The sequence below is a fragment of the Vombatus ursinus genome, unplaced genomic scaffold, assembly GCF_900497805.2.
Source record: "Vombatus ursinus unplaced genomic scaffold, bare-nosed wombat genome assembly UNPS02015129.1, whole genome shotgun sequence".
Classification (NCBI taxonomy): Eukaryota; Metazoa; Chordata; class Mammalia; order Diprotodontia; family Vombatidae; genus Vombatus; species Vombatus ursinus.
The window spans coordinates 5309026-5327758 of NW_020954907.1; the positions used below are offsets into that span (position 1 = coordinate 5309026).

An 18733-nucleotide genomic window follows, 5' to 3' on the forward strand; every position below is an offset into this window, starting at 1 on the left:
AATGTCAGTTCTTTCTCCGGAGGCAGATAATATGCTTCATCGTTAGTCTTTCGGAATTGTCTCCGATCACTGTATTGCTGAGACTAGCTAAGTCATTCACAGGGTTGTTGTTGTTTGTATTTCATTCTAGAAGACGACCCTGACATCAGGAAAGTGATGCCAAGACTTGCAAGTGAATTGGATTTAAGTGAAGGAGGCCTGGGCAAAGTCACCAGCCCACAGTTCTTCAGTGAACAATACTGCTGTTACTGTGCACAATGTTCTCCCGCTTCTGTTCACTTCACCATGCGTCAGTTACGTATGTCTTTCCCGGTTTTTCCGAAATCATCCTGCTCATCATTTCTTATAGCACAATAATATTCCATTACAATCATATACCACAGCCTATTTAGCCATTCCCTAGTAGACCGGCATCCCTTTGATGTCCAATTCTTAGCCACCACAGAAACAGCCGCCATTTTCTTGAGCAGGCCCAGTCCCCTAGCTTACCTTGATGTTTCCAACATAAGAACATGACCTCCTCAGGGGCAGAGGCGTTGTTTTTCTCTTTCTTTGAATCCTTATCACTTAGCACCCTGTTTAATAAATGTGGTTTGACTTGCCTGGACAGCTGACGTCTTTCCCCACAGGGTGAACCTCGAGAGAGGTAGGAAAGGAATGGAAAAGAAACCAAGGGGAGGAAGAGGTTTGAGGAGTTCTAGAACAATTGCTAGTCTCAGAAAAGGTGGAGAGTCCCCCTAAGTACTGGGTGACCCCGGAGGGGGTGAAGGGCAGCGCCTTCCCTCCCACCCGCCCCCAACCGAGGTGCTTCAAATCTTGCTTCAGGCTTTAGCCAAACGCCAGGTTTGGACCTACCCAGTCCTCAAGGCAGAGTCTTTCAACAACAGCCGGCCTCAGGTCCTGAGGCCAGAGGGAAGCACTCCCTGGGAGTTTTCTCTCATCCTCAGGAAAAAGCTGAATCCAGAGGACCCAGAGCACGAACCCTGAGCACCACATGTGCTTTGGCCGAAGGCTTCCAGGGAGCATGTAGCGATAAAACAGTGGTGCTATAGAAATCACGGTCCAGCCATTTATAGCCTCTTTGGGAAGAAAAAACAGGGTAGGGGCTCTGGGTTCATGTCTTAAACACCAGGAAGCCGCCTAGCGCGGTCCCACTGGGCTCCCTCCTTGCCAGGGAGCCCTTTGTGAGCTCGAACCACACCCTCTCCCCTTTCTGCAGCTCCGCCACCGCGAAGGTGGCCGCGGTGCTACCTCCTGCGGCCGTGGGGTCCTCGGAGCCGCTAGAGACCGACGTCCTGAGTCGGCCCCCGAGCACGAGCTGGCCTTCGCCTAGCCCTGGACCGAACTCGGCGCTCACAGTAATCAGGTAGACTCCGCGCTCTGGGGCTCGGAAGAAGCCGTGCTCCGGATAGTAGCCGTCCCCGACGTTCAGGTAAGTGGCATTGAACTTCACGGGCCGCCGAAGGCTGTGGGTCCCTTGGGGAAATCCAGCATAGAAGGCCACGGAGGGTCCTGGAAAGCAGATAGGAAGGACCGAGGTCACTCAAGGAAGCATGAGAGGATAGGAAGGACCTGAATTCGAAATTTGACACTACTTGTGTGACTTTGGGCAAGTCACCTCACTGGCCTGAGCCTCAGTTTCCCCATCTGAAAAATAAGGAGTGGGTGGAGGAACAACATGGACCTCTACGGGTCTGTGATCTGTGTCTTAGGTGAAGATGGCATGTTTGTCAGCCCTTTCCTCATCACAGCCCCCTGATATACGGATAGAATTGCAAGGGTTAGTTCAATTTTACAGATGAGGAAACTGAGGCTCTGAGAGGCATCACACAGCTAATGAATACCAGTGCATGTCTCCTGGATCTGAGTCTTGCACTTTCTCAAACCAACCCATTGGCCCACATCTACCCCACCCCCAAGACAAAGGGATTATAATAGCTAATAATAGTAATCAGCACTATTTATATAGCACTTCAAGGTTTGCAGAGTGCTTTAATAATAATAAAAATAGGTAACATTTATATAGTGCTTACTGTGTGCCAGACATGACGTTAAGTACATTACAGTTATCTGTTTTGAACCTAATTACAGTCCTGGGAGGTGGCTGCTATTATTATCCCTATTTTACAGATGAGGAAACTGAGGGACTGGCCCAGAGACACACAGCTAGTGAGTGTCTGAGGCCAGATTTGAATCCGGGTCTGCCTCTCTCCAGGCCCAGCTCTTCCTCACCTCCCCAGGGTTATATTGTCCTTTTCAATATGTGGGCTGCCTCAATTATCCAGAGTGAGATACCAGATGCCTGCTCCTCTCTACTCCACTTCCTTGGCTTAAGCAAGCGTCTGTCTTTCTTCTCCTTCAAATTTGGCAAATATTTAGGCAGCAGGATGATAGAAATTAAACAGTCATTTTCTCCCATAGGCATGCACCAAGCAGCACAGAGCTGGGGTAGGAGTGACCATGGTTGTTCTTTCCAGGTGAGTTGCCATTATTATTATTATGATTATTTTCTGTGCTTTGATATACTTCCTTTCCATTATCAAAGATAATTTAGACTTGTTCACTCAAAGCAAACAAAAATCAATCAACGAGACCTTTTTTTAGCACCTACTATGCCCCTCAGTTGGGGCATATAGGGGCAACTGGATAGCAGTGGACAGAGCTCTGGGCCTTGAGTCAGGAAGGCATGGCTTCAAATCCAACCTCAGATACTTACTAGCTGTGTGACCCAGAGCAAGTCACTTAACCCTGTTTGCCTCAGTTTCCTGAGCTGTAAAATAAGCTGGAGAAGGAAATGGCAAACTCCTCCAGTATCTTTGCCAAGAAAACCCCAAATGGGGTCACAAAGAGTTGACCACGACTGAAATGACTGAACGTAACATCTGCCCTGAGTTTATCGGGGTGCCCTGAGGTGTACAGAGGATTGATCACAGATTTAGAATTGGAAGGAGCCGTAGAAGTCATCGAATCCGGTCTCCTCATTTTACAAACACGGGAAGAAGGAATTTGCCAGCAAGGCCCTCAAGATAGCAAAGAGCAGAGCTGAGATTTGAATCTAGCTTCTCCACTGCAGCACAGACATTCTCCTGCACATTATTTTAATGTGGTGATCACCTATGATCCTAGTAGTTCTGAGATCTTGCTGTAGTATCATAAAAATAAAACCTAAAATTATTGCTTTTTCCCCTAATCTAGGGTACTTACCAGAGGGACAGAGGGTGAGCGTAAGCCAGTCAAAATTCTCACCTGCCTGTAGTTTCCGGGATCATTCCTTCATGCTGAAGAAGTTATCCGGGCTCTTTGAAATTCTCCTGCTGGCTGACCCGGTGGGATCCCCGGCCCCTCCCCCCTCATCTCTATTAAACTTTAACAAAACAGTTCTGTTGGCTTCCAAGTCCTCCTTTGATCTCCTTTCTTATCTATTTTTACAGTTTTGTTGCAGAAGGAAACGAAGCTCCTCTAAGATTAACTACAGTAACAACTCACACCTCTATAGGTTTTTAAAGTTGGCCAAGTGTTTTTCCCAAAAGTGTTGGGATGTAGGTGTTAGCTGTATCATTATTCCCATTTCACAGATGAGGAAACTAAGTCTCAGAGAAGTTGAAGAACTTGTAGCCCAACAGAAATTATACTTTGGTTCCTGTCTGAATTAATATTTTCCTTATTATATTCTTCACTGATGTTCTGATATCCCCCTTGCCTCCCCCCTCCATTCCAATGCACTGGAAAGAGCTATGGGTCTAAGGCCAAAGGACTTGGTTTCATATTCCCTCTCTGCCACTTCCTAGATGTATGACCTTGGGTAAGTCACTTTAGCCTTGGTTTTCTCATCTGTAAAATGAGGAATTTAGGCTAGATGATCTCCCAGGTGTGGTCCAACTCTAAATCTATGCTTTCACAAGAAGCATAGATTTATACAAAGTAGAGATGGTTGGGCAGGTGACACCTGCTATCTTTTGCTCCCCAAAGTGCTCTAATGGATGAAAAATGCTAGTCTAAGGCATATAACTTGAAAGGTGCATTGTGGATGATCACTGGACCTGGACACAGGGGGACCTGAGTTTATCTCCCACCTGAGACACTTACCAGCTATGTGACCCTGGGAAAATTATTTTGTCTCTCTCAGCTCAGGTTCCTTCTCTGTAAAATGGGGCCAATCATAGCACCTCCTTCACAAGATTGTTGTAAGGCTCTAATGAAATAACATGTCAATGCTATGTAAATGCCAGCAAGTGTTCATTTGGCCGCCTCTCTCCTGGTCTCTATCAGTATCATGCAAATCTTGAGCTGGAAGTGAATTTCTGGATCATGTAGTCCAGTCCCTTCCTTTTATAGATAAGGAAACTGGTGTGTGTGTGTGTGTGTGTGTGTGTGTGTGTGTGTGTGTGTGTGCAGTTGTGTCCAATTCTTTGTGACCCTATTTGAAGTTTTCTTGGCAAAGATACTGGAGTGATTTGCCATTTCCTTTTCCAGCTCGTTTTACAGGTGAGGAAACTGAGGCAAACCAGGGTAAATGACTTGCTCAGGCTCACATAGCTGGTAAGTGTCTGAAGCCAGATATAAACTCAGGAAGGTGAGTCTTCCTGACTCTAGGCCCAGTGCTCTGTGCACCATGGCACCACCTAGCTGCCACTGGGGTGTAAATAACATTCCCATAGTCATACAGAGAACCAGGCTAACGGTAGAAGTGGTCCTTGTTCGGGTTTGGTAGACAGTTTTCATATTCCTTTTCTGCTCTAAGATATTGTGAGTCTTGAACCGGAGTGCCCAGAACCCTGGCTGGTGGTTTTGGTCACGATGTCATTCTACTTGCTGCCAGGGGGTGGGGGTATAACATAACAGTTCTGGACGCCTGGCTTTGACACGGTCGCTCCTGAGTCGCCACAACCCTGCTTAGTCCTGTGTAGAAAGGAAAATCTCCAGCTCTGCTGGCTCCAGCCTTCTTTGGAGAAGAGGGGACAGCAGCAGGGCTCCCACCTCCTCCATTGGAAAGAAAGAGGCCCACCCTTGTTTTCCAGTTGCAAAGGAATTGGCCTGGAACCAGGAGGGGCTCCAGCCAACAAACGTACATTGCTGCCAGCCCAGGGCTGCGTGCTGGGGTTGCATAGATACATATGTCTCGTATGACTTTGCTGTTATCCTATTGTAATCTATAAAACAGGGATTAATAATAGTGCCTATCTTGCCAACCTTAAAGTGCTGTGTAAATGCAAGCTATCATTGTTGTTGTTACTGTTTTACTAAGGAAAAGGGGAATTCTTAAGCAGTACCAGCCTCTGACCACCAAAGCCTAAGCAGTGATGGGGAAGTCTAGCCCACTCTGATTCAGGAGAACAAGAGGCCTAGACTGGCTTTGGAGTTGCCATGACTTGTGCCGACAATAGGAACCTCCTAGGAAGGGAGTTGCCTGCTAGCCCCTGCGTGGTCATTTCCCTTCCCTGGGCTGCACAGTAGACTCCCCAGAGTAGTTGTTTTAGGCTTTTCTTCTCTCCTCCAGCCTTGCAAACCATCCATTAACCCCTTCCTCTTGGAGGAGAACTTTGCCTCCTCCTTTACTGAAGAAATAGTGGCCATCCAACAGAAGCTTGATCTTTTCCCTGTTGTACTTTTCAAAAATCCCTTGACCTCCTCCCCATTCTCTCCTTTTCTCTAGTCTCTGATGAAGGGGTGGACCTTCTCAGCATGTCACTAAGGCCAACCAGGCAGCAACTAGACATCAAGGTGGCATGGTGCATCCAGCACTGGACCCATTGGAGTCAACAAGACTTGAGTTCAAATGTGACCTTAGCAGCTATGTGACTCTGGAGAAGTCACTTCCGTCTGCCTCAATTTCCTCAAGTATAAAATGGGGAGAATAATATTACTCCCTTACTAGAGTTGTTGTGAGGATCAAATGATACAGTGTTTATAAAGTGCTCTTCAAACTTTAAAAGGCTATATAATATAATGTATTATATATATAATATTTTTAGCTATTATTATTATTATTAACCAGTCTACAGAGGGAAGATCAGTTTGCCTGGGTTCTCAACCTCAGTCATTTCTCCATTCTTTCTTTTCCCTCAGCCTCCATTTCCAACTGGTGACCAAGTCTTGCTACTTCTGCCTCTACAATATCTATTTGGCTTCTCTCCACTCAAACAGAAAAGTGCCCTTGTCCAGTCACAACAGTCTCCTAATTGGTTTCCTTTCCTTTAATCCTTCTCTGCTCTTCAATCCATCCTATACACAGCTGCCATATTGGTATTTCTCAGACATAGATCTGACCTCCCCTCTCAACTCCTCTCCCCACCCTCCAAAAAAGCTCCAAAGATTCCCTTTTGCCTGGAGGATAAAACGCAAATTCCTCAGTTTGGCATTTAAGGCCCTTCAGCTCTATCTCCGGCTGACCTTTCCAGGATGATTATATGATTCTCATTGACTTTGTGTTTTAGCCAGACTGGCCTACAGTTGTTCCCAGATATGACAGACATTCATTCTATCTCTCTGTGTATTTGTTGAGGTTGTCATTCCCTAGGCCTCGAAGGCATTCCTGCTTCACTTCTGTCTCTTAAAACCCCCAGCTTCCATCAAGGCTGAGCCCAAGTGCCATCCTCTAGATGAGACCTATCCTTAAGCCCCTCTGGGTGTCATGTATAGACTGTGAATTTGCTTTTCTGTGTATGTGTCCTTCCTCTTCCCATTCCCAAGATTAACTCCTTGAGTGCTGCTGGGGAGGTTTCAGTTGTATATTTGTATCCCAAGTTCCTGGCACACAGTAGGCATTGAATAAAGGCTTATTGAATAAATGAATGAATGAATGATGCTTATATGGGACAACTCTGAGGTCTGAAACCTGGATGACTGGAAGTGTGGTGACGTCCTTGGCAGAAACAGGGAAGTTACAAAGAGAGATAGATTTAGGGAGAAAGGTGATTTCATTTCAGACATACTGTATTTGAGATGCCTGGCAGATGGTAACATAGGCCTGGAGCTTGGGGGTGACTAGACCTGGATAAACCGATCTGGGAATCACCTACATGGAAATGGTAATTGAACCCGTGGGGAATTGGATAGAAAAGGGGCCTGGCACAGAGAGATGGATGACACTTGTGTATGGAGGACAGAACATGGATGATGGATGAACCAGAAATGGAGATTCAAAAGGAAAGGTCCGATAGGTAAAGAGAAGCTGAGCGGATAGAGCGCCAGTCTGCAGTCAGGAAGACATGAGTTCAAATCCAGCGTCAGGTGCTTACTAGCTGTGTGACCCTGGGCAGGTCACTTAACCCTGGTTTACCTTAGTTTCCTCATCTGTAAAATGGGGAGAATAATAATAATAATCCCTTTCTCCTACAGTTGTGAAGATCAAATGAGTGCCTAGCACATAGTAAGTGCTATGTAAATTAGCTATTATTATTAGTAGTATTAAGAAAAAAATCAGGGGAGAGAGGTGTCATAAAATCTAGTGAGAAGAGAATCTTTAGGAGGGAAACATCAGTTTCAGCCCAGTAACTGGGCCTTTGCTTTCTTTAGTTTTAGTCATTTCTGGTGAGTGATTTCTGATTAGCTCCTAGTCAAAGGAAGAAGCTTAGCCCATTCCCCTTTCATGTGGCTGCTCATATTCACCTGCCCAAAGTTATCCAAGCGTCTGACAGAAATAGTATTTACTCTAAGGAAGTGTATCACTTCACTGAATAATGTCAGGCAAAGTCCTCTTTATCGTGAGTGTATTTTGAAGTGTGTTTTGCAGTGTTGGGCAGTACAAAAACTGTGGTTAAAAGCAAACCTGTCAGACATCCTTTGGAACCAAGAAATGCTAATGAGTTTAACCTCCTTCTCCTACCTCAAGTGGGTACTTGTCCTCTTGAAGTGATGTATGCTTGGTGTTAACCACTGAACTTGAGTTATTTCTATTTTACGAGGCCACTGAATTAAAGGAAACGGTAAGTCATCTCCATTTGTAGCTGATTGGCAATTCTTGAGTGTTGACTGATTTGGGGAATAACTTGGTTTATAAGCTGTTGGCCTGAAGGGCTCAGCTAGGGATGTGGTGTTATTGCTATTGAATAGAATTACATTCCTATTTTCCATTTAGTATTTAAATCAAGTGGCTCTGTTTGAAAGTTTGGTCGAATAAACTAAAGTTAGAGAGATGTTCAGTTAAATATAATAGACTATGGGAAAATGGGCAGGCCTGACCATATTGCTCCCCTACTCAAGAAAAACCAGTGACTCCCTATTACGTCCAGGACCAAAGAAAGCTCTTCACAACCCAGCCCCTTCCTAGCTTTCCAGTCATCTTGTACCTCTTTCTACTTCCTCTACACTGTCCTCCTTCCTTGTATACAACACTCCATCTCTCATTTCTATGACTTTGCAGGAGATGTCCCCATGCCTGGAAGCTCTCCCTCCTTACCTCTGTCTCCTGCCTTCTCTGGCTTTCTTTAAGACTCATCTGACATCCCACCTTCTACAGGGGGCCTTTCCCAAGGCCCCCTCCCCAACCCCAGTCAATGCCTTCCCTCTGTGGTTACTGTAGAAATCTTGTACATATGTGTGTATGTGCATGCACGTATACATATATGTATGTGTATGTACATACATACATGCACAAACACACACACCTATAAAGTTGTCTTACACATTAGAATGGGAGCTCCCTGAGGGCACGGATAGCGTTTTAGCCTTTTTTTGTATCCCTAGTGTTTAGCATTGCCTGGCACATAGTAGGTGCTAAATCAATGCTTGCGGATTGACTACAACTACAAATAAAAATGACATCATTTCAGTCATGCCTGATTCTTCCTGACCCTATTTGGGATTTTCTTGGCAAAGATCCTGGAGTGGTTTGCCCGTTTCCTTCTCCAGTTCATTTTTACACATGAGAAAACTGAAGCAAACAGGGTGAAGTGACTTGCCCAGTGTCACATAGCTAGTATGTATCTGAGGCCAGATTTGAACTGACAAAGATGAGTCTTTCTGATTCCAGGCCCAGCGCTCTGTGCACTGCGGCGCTACCGAGCTGCCCCCAAAATGACATAATTACTGTACCTAATTCTATCTTTGGTGTATGCATTGTTGCATGTTCACTCTCATCTTAAAATCGAGCTGCTATTTTAGACTCATGCATTTCATGGGAACTGTGTTTGAATCATTGTCGGGAAAATATGAATGCATGTATGTAATGGAAATGAGATAATATATTTAAAATTCTTCGAAAATCTTAAAGCGTTATATAAACATTAGCTGTTGTTTTTATTATTACAGTTGGGATCCCAGGATGTTGATCTACAGGTAGAAGGGACATTGGTTGTCACCTAATACAACTCAATCCACTATTTACTGTGAGTTGAGTTCACACAGGTAGCAGACAGAAAGCCAAGATTAGAATTCAGGTCCAAATCCACTGCTCTTCACAAAGTATTTCATTCAAAATGAATTTTTTTGGAAACTTCAATTAACCAGAACCTTCTCACTTAAATTTTCCAGTTAGGAGAGCAGATTTTCTTAGGTAAATTACCCTAGGACTCAGTTTCCTCATCTGTCAAATGAGGGGTTTGGGCTTGACTTGTGGGGTCCTTTCCAACTCTAAATCTATGAACCTATAAACAGTTTCAAATGTTGCAGAGCAGTCAAGAAGGATAAAAACTGAGAAAAGACCATTGGATTTAGCAATTGAGACATCACAGGTGACCTGGGAGGAGACAGTTTCAGTTTAGTCTGTGGGGTTGGAAACTAGATTGTAAGGGGCTCAAAAATGTGGAAGCAGCTGGTGCAATACCATAGCTAAGTTAATTAATGACTTTCTGAGGCTCAGTCACCCATCTTCAAAATCGAGTTGGTGTTATAGTAGAAATAATGCTAGGTTTGGATTCAATCAATTAATATTTACAAAGTGCCTACTATGTGCCAGAAGACCTGGGTTCAAATTCTGCCTATGAATGTGGAAGTACTCTGGAATGTGTGAACAGTATGTAAATGTAGGGTGATGAGATGGATTAAAAAGCATTATTATAACTCTCATCATCATCATTTATTTACTTATTTTAACCAGATCTTCAATTTAATTTATCTAGGGAATTCTTCCCTCCAGTGCTGCTGGTTAGCTAATGTTCTACAGTTTATAGTTATAGAGTGTTGCCTGGGAGACTGAGAAATTAAACCATTTGCCTGAAGTCACATGGGCCGGTAAGTGTCAGAAATGGAACTTGAACCCAGGTCTTTTCAGTGTTGAGGCTAGCTTTCTATAAGGTCCTGTGGTGTGGCAAGAAGGGTGGGGCTGGATTTGGAGACTGGCACTTGGGTTCAAATCCCAGCTCTGTCTCCACCCTGACCACTGCCCTCCCTGGCCTCTTTTAATTCACAACTGAACTCCCATCTTCTACAGGGAACTTTCCCCAACCCCTCTTAATTCCAGTGCCTTTGGACAGTTGGGTGGTGCCATAGTGCCTAGAGCCCTGGGCCTGGAGTCAGGAAGACCTGAGTTCAAATCTAGCCTCAGACACTTACTAGTTGTGCCACCCTGGGCAAGTCACTTCACCCTGCTTGCCTCAGTTTCCTCATTTGTAAAATGAGCTGGAGAAGGAAATGGCAAACCACTTCAGTATCTTTGTCAAGAAAACCTCCAATGGGGGAGCAAAGAGTCGGACATGACAGAAAATAACTGAATAAAAAATCCCTCCACTGATTATTGCCTCTTAATCCTGTATATAGCTTGCTTTGTATATATTTATTTGCACGTTATCTCCCTTACTAGATTGTGAGTTCCTTGAGGGCAAGGACTGTCTTTTGTCTCTTTTTGTATCCCCAGAGCTTAGCACAGTGCCTGGCACATAGTAGGTGCTTAATAAATATTGATTGATGGATGGATTTGCTACCTGTGACTTTAGGCAGGTTCCTTAACTTTTCTGGCCCTCATTTCCTCATCTGTAAAATGAAGAGAGTATACTGTTTGACCTCTAAGGATCCTTCTAGCTTTAAATGTATCATTCTCATTTTGTGGAGATTTCCCCACTCCCACAATGGCCCTTGCTTAGAAAACCCTTAAATCCTTACCTTCCCCAAGGAACTTGGGGGCCTGGTCACTCCTCTCACTCCCAGGGAATGGCAGCTCTCCCCAGTTCTCTACTTGCTTCTTGTCCCTCTTTTGGTGAGACCCCTGTTCTCTCTGTTGCTTCTTTCCCTTTTTTCTGAGGACAGACTGAAGCTTCCCCAGGTCTAGGCTGACATTGGTGGCCACCAGCTCTCTATAGTTGCCAAACAGGCTCTGGAACAGCTGGAGGTGTTGGCCCACATCCTGCTTCATGGCCCTGACATCACTCTGGAGGCTCTCCACAGATAGGTTGAGGGGCAGTATGCCAGCAGGATGGCAGCACCCTTGGTTCTGCCTTATCTGGGACTCAAATTTCTCCATCTGAATGCTCAGGTGCGTGATCTCACTCTTCAGGCTGGCCAGGTCATTTTCTTGGAGGCCACCTCCATCTGAGGCTTCATGGTTGGGTTCCAGGTGTTCCACCCTGCTCAGAGCTCCTGCCTTGGCCTGCCTGGAGTCCAGTGGCCCACCTTTGCCAACACTCTCCAACAAATCTACCCTCTCCCTGAGTGCCATCAGGTCCACAGTGTGCTCTTTCAATCTGTTTGATGTATAATCCAGGGCATCTTCAATTTGAAAGTAGCTCAAAGGCAACCTGGCATTCTCCTCTTCAGTTATCTCCTCTAACATTTCTTCTCCAAATAGGGTGGTCAGCACAATCTGGTGCCTCAAGGCATCTTCCAGAAGGGAGTTGAAGGAATTGTTAAGGTGGCGGATTTCCCTGAAGACATGCCTGTCCACTCTCTTTAGCCCATCCACCTCCCCTACCAGTGCTTGCACCTGGCCCTTGAGTGAGGCTATGCTCACCTTGGCCCGGGTGATCTCCTCCTTCTGGGCATCCACAGAGAAGGCGAGGTCCTCCACGGCATTGCGCAGAGCCTTGATCGAAGAGCTCTCTAGCATCTTCTGGTCCTCCAGCGTCAAGTGGGTTTCTTCCAGAAAACGAGTGGCATTTCTCTGGTCCTCCCGGAGGAGGCTCAGGTCAAAGTAGAGCTTTTGACAATTGCAGTCCTTCACGTATTTCATCAGGTCTGAATGGCTCCCCTGCAGGTGGTGCAGGGTATAGTTCAGATCTAGGATCTGCCTCTCAAAGTCTTCTTTGATCTCCTCCATGATGAGGGACTTCTCCATTAAGATGACCCTGAGCTCCTCAATCATGGCCTTGTTATTTCGCATAGTGTTTACCTGCCCTTCTAGCCTGGTGCCAAGCTCAAAGTTCTCATCAGAATCCATGAAGAGTTCTTTGATTTCTTCCTCATGCTTGGCAAGGGTCTCATTGAATTGTCTGAGGGCACTCAGGACTTCATCTTCTCTCTTGCCAGAGGCAAAGGACAGCTCAGAGAGGTTGCTCTGCAGCTGTCCCAGCTTGACTTGTAAGTCCTCCTGTTCTTCCTTGGACTCTACAGTGCTAGTGTTGGCCAGCAGCAGGTGGACTTCCTGGGTTTTCTGGATTTTCTTCACCTTCAAATCTGTGTCTGCCCTGACCACAGACAAGTTGTGGTTCAAGGCAAGCTGCTGGTCACGCAGCTGACTGTCAATGTCTTGCCGAAGCTGGTTGACTTTTAGAATGTTTTCTTGGACTTTCGATTCGAACTTGGTGCCCAGCTCCTGGAATTCTGCCTTGGCCACAGCCATCTCTTGGAATCTCTCAATATTCTGGCGATTGGCCTCCACATCACGAGAAAGGTTCCTCACCATATGAGAAAGGTTGTGGAGGCTTTCATTGAAGCTTCTCCAGATGGGGCTGAAGTGATTTTTCAGGAAGGTCTCCACATGGGGTAGGAGGACCTGCTGAAGGGATTGATCCGCAGACCCTGTAAGCAACAGATGGAGACTTTCACACTGGGCCAGGGTGAATGACTTCCCCTTCCCTGAGATCCAAAGACTGGTCTCGATGGTATAATCAGGTTCAAGGTGGTGCTGGAACCTGAAGAGAGAAGACATTTTCCTCTCCCATCCCAACTCACCAGCTGAAGTGTGGGTCACTTAGGACTGAGAGTTGTATGGAGGGTAATGATCATTTCCCATGTCTTTGCCGTAAGATGCAAGGTATCCAGAAAATGAGAAGGGAGAAGACCATGGCATTCTGCCCTGGTCAGGTAGGATTCAGTCTTTAGTGCCACATTTTTGGAAAGTCATTTACAAGCTGGAGAGATTCAAAAGCAGGGTAATCAGAGTGGCAAGGGGTCTAGATACCATGCTGTATTAAGGCTGGTTGAAGGAACAAGGGATATTTAGACTGGAGAAGTGAAGACTAAGAGGGCACATGAGAGCTGCCTTCAGGTGTTTGAAGGGCTGTCATGAGAAAGAGGGACCCAGAGAACAGAACTGAGAGCAAGAACTAAATAGAAAATTTAGTTCTGAACGAGGACAAACTCTCTAGTAATTATATCTGTCCACAGGGAGAATGGGGTGCCTCAGGAGGTGGAGGGTTCCTCTTCACTAATGGTTTATATGATGACCTGGGAGGTGGTAAAGTGGTCTGGAGGTCAGATATGGGTCAGATGATAGGGTCCCTGGGTCCCTTCCTGCTCTACGGCTTTGTGATTCTACAACCTTTCCCAAGACTTCTTATCCAAATACTTTCTCAGAGATGATCAAGCACTCATTACTCTTCATGTCAAGGTATTTGAATATCTCCCTTATTGATCAATCAATAAACATTTATTAAGTGCCTGCTATGTGACAGGCACTGTACTAAGTGGTAGACACTATGCTAAACTTAGGCCAGTCACTCTACCTTGACCCCAAATTAAAACTTGCTTACCAAGTCCTGTTAGATTTGCCTCTATCTCTTTGGTTGTATGGTTACTTTCTAGGGACTTTTGCAGATCCAGAAGGTCGCTGGTTGCCTGATGAATATCATTCTGAAGGTCTTCCAAGAGGCTCTCCTGTTGTTCAGTTGCTCTCCGTAACTCCATGGGTTCTCTGGAAAGAGGGGCTGATTACAAGGTAGAGATTAATTATAATGCAGCCCATATATTGGGGCTTGGAGTGAGATAATTTTATCCCTCACTCTTACCCAGAGCTTATTTTATGAGGAATCATTGGAATGGAAGTCTCTGACATTCCAGAGGCTGTGAAATGCTCTATACTAATCCAGGGTCATAGGCTAGCATTTAAACTCAACTCTGAGGGGTACCAAGAAATACCTTCTTGGTCCCTACCAGGCTTTGGCCACTTTTCTAAATGGAACCAAATTCTTCCATTCTATAAGAATGCGCCTGGCTTAGTGGGCAAAGGACACATCTGGTTGTCTTGTATTTGATAAGAAATGGGGACCACAAGGAGAAGCAGAAAGGATTGTTTCAGAAATATGGCCTCTGCTCTCAGGGATTGGAAGTAGCCAATAGGCATTTGAGAGAAATGATTATTAAGAACCAATGATTTGGGGAGATCCAGAATTCCCCTCTTTTTCTAAAGTCCTCATTGCTAAAGTTCAGTCTCTGGAGGAATTGCTGATAATGAGATTGGATTAACTTCCTTAATAATCTTGTTCAGAGCCCACCCAGATGGGGAAGCTACTGTGCTCCACTCAGGTTTGGGTGGGGAGAAATTCTTTAAATACTGTATTTCACTGCACAATTGTCACACCCTGTTTTTTCAGTCCAAAACTTGGTTTCATTGCATAATTGTCACATGGTATAACTCTGTTCATCAGGCTGCTTAAAAGGTAAACAGAGAAGCAATGTATTAACCAGTGGCATATGGTTACACATTTATCTCTCGTACAGTAAAAGCTGTGAGCCTAGAATTCTCAGAGTACACGCATTGTCTATATCTAATTTTAACATATATTCATGAATGTTTTGTGCATCCTTATCTTTTACCAAAGACAGTTTAGTAATAAATGATTTTTAAGTAATACTAGCACAATTTTTAAAAAACTTCACATAATGGTCACACTCCACTTTATTGCAAACAAATTTGGCATAAAACTGCGACAATTATGCGGTGAAATATAGCAGATTGCCCAAGGCTGGGTGTGGTCTGGGAATAGGGATAGTCTCTCTCCGACATGGTATCACTCTCAGCCCATCATTGTAATATTCATTGTCTCATTAAATGTTAACCAATCAGAGTTGATTGCCACCCTCAGGAACATTTCAAGGACATATAAGCCTGAGTGTCACAGACTTCCTTTATTAAAATGCTGGCATTATTAATAAAATGACAAATTACCCAGAAATTACATTTCTTCAACCTTTTAAACATCACACAGCCAAAGAATCATTTGGACTTGCTTTTGGGGTGGAAGGAGTTGAAATAGAACTCTCATAAAAATACATTTTATATATATATATATATATATATAAATATATGTACATGCACGTGTGTATCTATGTATATGTGCATGCGTATACACATATATATACATATATATGTATCTTTAACGTACGTAGTTGTTGATATATTGTCTCCCCATTGGACAATATGATCCTTGAGGGTGGATACAATTTTTCCCTTTCTTTGTATCCCCAGCACCCAGCCCATAAGAAGTGCCTAATAAATCCTTGTTGAATGGCTAAAGTGTCCCAGGCACAGCCAAAGACAAAAAGCACTGGAGAAGATGGGGTCTGATCAATGCTGTCTTTCATTCCCTGGGGCATATAGCAATCAATCCCCGTAGATCCAAGTTTCCCCAAGCAGGAAAGCACCAAACCAGTTTTGTGTTCCAGGGCTTCTTCCCAAGGGTTCTCCTTCCCTTCACTCTGGTCGTCCATTTTCGAAATCAGTGAAGACTCTGCCAAAGAGAGGTGGCAGAGGAGGTCCCGTAAAAGCATAGAGATGTGTTAACATTCTTTGAACAGGTCACACAAAGAGTCGGGGGATGGCCAGGATATGACTATGGCCACAAGTCTCTAAGTCCACCTTTCTATCCACTGGGCTATGAGAATTTCTCCCACAGCCAAGAAAAGAGAGAAAAACAAAGCAAAGCAAAACAAACGAAAAAAAAAAAAAAAGAAAAGAGAGAAAAACTGAATGGAAGAGCCAAATGTTGTCCAAAGCATTTGATGAGAGGGGAAGGAATAAGTAAGAATGTAAATGGGATCATAGAATTTAAAACTGGAAGGCATCTTTGTGATCATCTTTTCTGACTCCTCATCATCTTACAGATGGGGAAACTGAGGCTGAGAGAAGGGACTCACTTAAAAAGCTGCTCAGTGATGCCAACCTGAGGGCAAACAGCAATGGCTGACATTATAAGGTGCTTTAGAGATGGCTTTACATACCAGAGTTGGGATGGAGGGTCTGTGAGAAGGGGAAGGAGATTGAGGATGCTAGGTGATGCACTGGATGGAGTGCTAGGCTTGGAGTCGGGAAGACCTGAGTTCAAATATGACCTCAGATACTTACTAGCTGTGTGACCCTGGGCAAGTCACTCAATCTCTGTTTTCCTCAGTTTCCTCATCTGTAAAATGGGGATGATAATAATAGCACCTGATTCTAAGGGTTATTGTGAGGATCAAATGAGAAAATATTTGTAACAAACACATAGCACAGTGCTTAGCTCCTGGTACTCACTATATAAATGCTTCTTCTGTTCCTCTTCCCCTCTTCCCTGAATTTGAAGTAGGCTATGATAGGCAGGAAAAGTCACATGGAGACAGGGGCATTCCACTTAGTCATCTAGAGATTCTCCCCTGGGACACCATGATCAAAAATGCCCCCTCCCCACCTCCCTAAGTCGTAGAACCTGGGGACCAGCCTTACCGTAATGTTGGCAGTCAGCCCCGCTGTAACCAGGACAGCACTTCCAGACCACAGAGGTGTGGACTTTCTGTTTCACCTGGTACACTGGCTTCAGGGAGATCCGGTACCTGGAAGAAGAGAAGAGTTTGGGGAACCATTGCTGATTCAGCTGGCACGTGCTTCTGCTCTGGAGAAAACCTGGAGATTCACCCTTCCCTCTATTCTTCTCACCCTGCCCCATTTTAGCAGCCCACTCTTTCCTGCTGCTTCCCTCTGCCTGGAGCCTTTTTGCTCCTCTCAAGCCAGGGTCAGACACCCTGACAGTTTTTCTTGGTGCTGGGTGATCATTAGGAGTGAGTGACTAAGAGAGAGAGAGAGAGAGAGAGAGAGAGAGAGAGAGAGAGAGAGAGAGCTTCAATGAGGCTCTTCCCCTTTTATCAATCCCCTACACCCTCTGGATTCCACTCACATGACTTTGACCTGACAATCAGGAGTCCCTGGAGGACAGGGCTGTTGAGAATGGACAAGGAACTTCTCAGTTTTGCAGGAGGCTACAAAGGTGACCAGCCTGGACTGCCGGGAGGGGCACCAATTACTAGAAAGAAAAAGGGAGAAAAAAAATCAAAGAATTACTGTTTAATGTTCATTTCATAGACTCTCAGAATCTCAGCATTGGAGGTGACCTTGAACGTCATCTTCTTTGATTCATGCGTGAAGTGGAATCCCCTCTGCAGTGTTTCCAACTGCTGATCATCTGGCCTCTCCATTAAAGACCTCCAATGGTGGGGACCCATTGCTTCCAATGGCAGCTCATTTCACTCTGGGACAGTTCTGAGCGTTAGGTTTTTCCTGTTGTTGAGCTGAAAACTTCCTTTCTGTAAGATCCATTCATTAATCCTAGTTCTAATCTCTGGAGTCAAGCAGTAGAACTCTGGGACCCCTTTCAAATAACTAGCCCATCAGACACTTGAATACAGTCTTCATTTTCCTCCTACCCCCATCATTCAACTGCTGCTCATATTTCTTCTTATCCAGATGGGCCAGAAGCCCCTTCCCTATCTGTGTATCATTTGTGAGCACCTCCATCACACACCCAGCCCCACCCCTCCACAAAGTATTTAGCCTACAGTGGCTTTCTGAGGATCCATTAGCGCTTAACATAAAGTTCCTTCTTCAAATGGAGAACTTGCATTATTAATTCCTGTTCCCCCACCTACCCCCATTTGAATAAATGTTCTGACAGGAGGCTGGTTTGGAAGTCCTGACTGCTTCCCTCTCTCCTTACCCCTAATACAGGGTTCTTAGCCTTTTTTGTGTCATGGACCCTAGGGGCAAGTTTGGAGTAGCTGAGGGACGCTTTCTCAGAATGAAGTTTTAAATTCATAGAAATAAAATAGTAAGTTTAGAAAGGAAATCAATTACATTGAAAAATAGTTGTCAAAAAATTTAAAAGACAAATTTATAGAGGACAGTTCAAGAATCCCTGCTCTAGCATTGTTTCCAGTTTCTGTTTTGGACATTTCTTGGGATTTGCCATCCTTAACCTCATCATCTGACATGCTGGCACACTTGAGGGCTAAGTTTCCAAGGGAAGTAGGACAATAATCATCCAGTGAGTAATGAACAAGAAGCATGTTTTCTCCCAACTTTTTACATAGTTCTTGGCAGGGGGGATGCATGTCAACAAAGACTTAGAGGCTAAGTTATTTGTCCTGACTCACACAACAAACTGGCAGCAAACCCAGATTTAGAACTTAGAGCTTTTAAATTTAATTTTAATTAATTAGTTTAATTTTGAACTTTTTAAATTAAAAATTTTCCCATTAGTAAAAATCTATTTTCTCCCTTCCACCTCCCCAATCAATGAAAAAGAAAAATAAAACCCCTTAATAAATTTCTGTCTCTTCTCTCTTCTTCTCCTCCTCCTCCTCCCCCCTCCTCCCCCCCCCCCCCCCCCCTCTCCTC

The 18733-nt window shown here is 44.7% G+C and overlaps 1 protein-coding gene across 1 annotated transcript in view; it reads right to left on the reverse strand.

The window, feature by feature from the left end:
- Nucleotides 1–207: 207 nt before the first annotated feature.
- Nucleotides 208–18733, reverse strand: part of MMRN2 (multimerin 2) — a 46133-nt gene continuing 27607 nt past the window's right edge. Inside the window, exons 2-7 of the mRNA XM_027846313.1 lie at nt 17238–17363; nt 16790–16896; nt 15738–15818; nt 13842–14015; nt 11038–12888; nt 208–1512 (exon numbers count right to left, since the gene is read on the reverse strand). Of these exons, the coding sequence (XP_027702114.1) occupies nt 1115–1512; nt 11038–12888; nt 13842–14015; nt 15738–15818; nt 16790–16896; nt 17238–17363 (2737 nt within the window). The 3' untranslated portion in view covers nt 208–1114. The remainder of the gene's footprint in view (nt 1513–11037; nt 12889–13841; nt 14016–15737; nt 15819–16789; nt 16897–17237; nt 17364–18733) is intronic.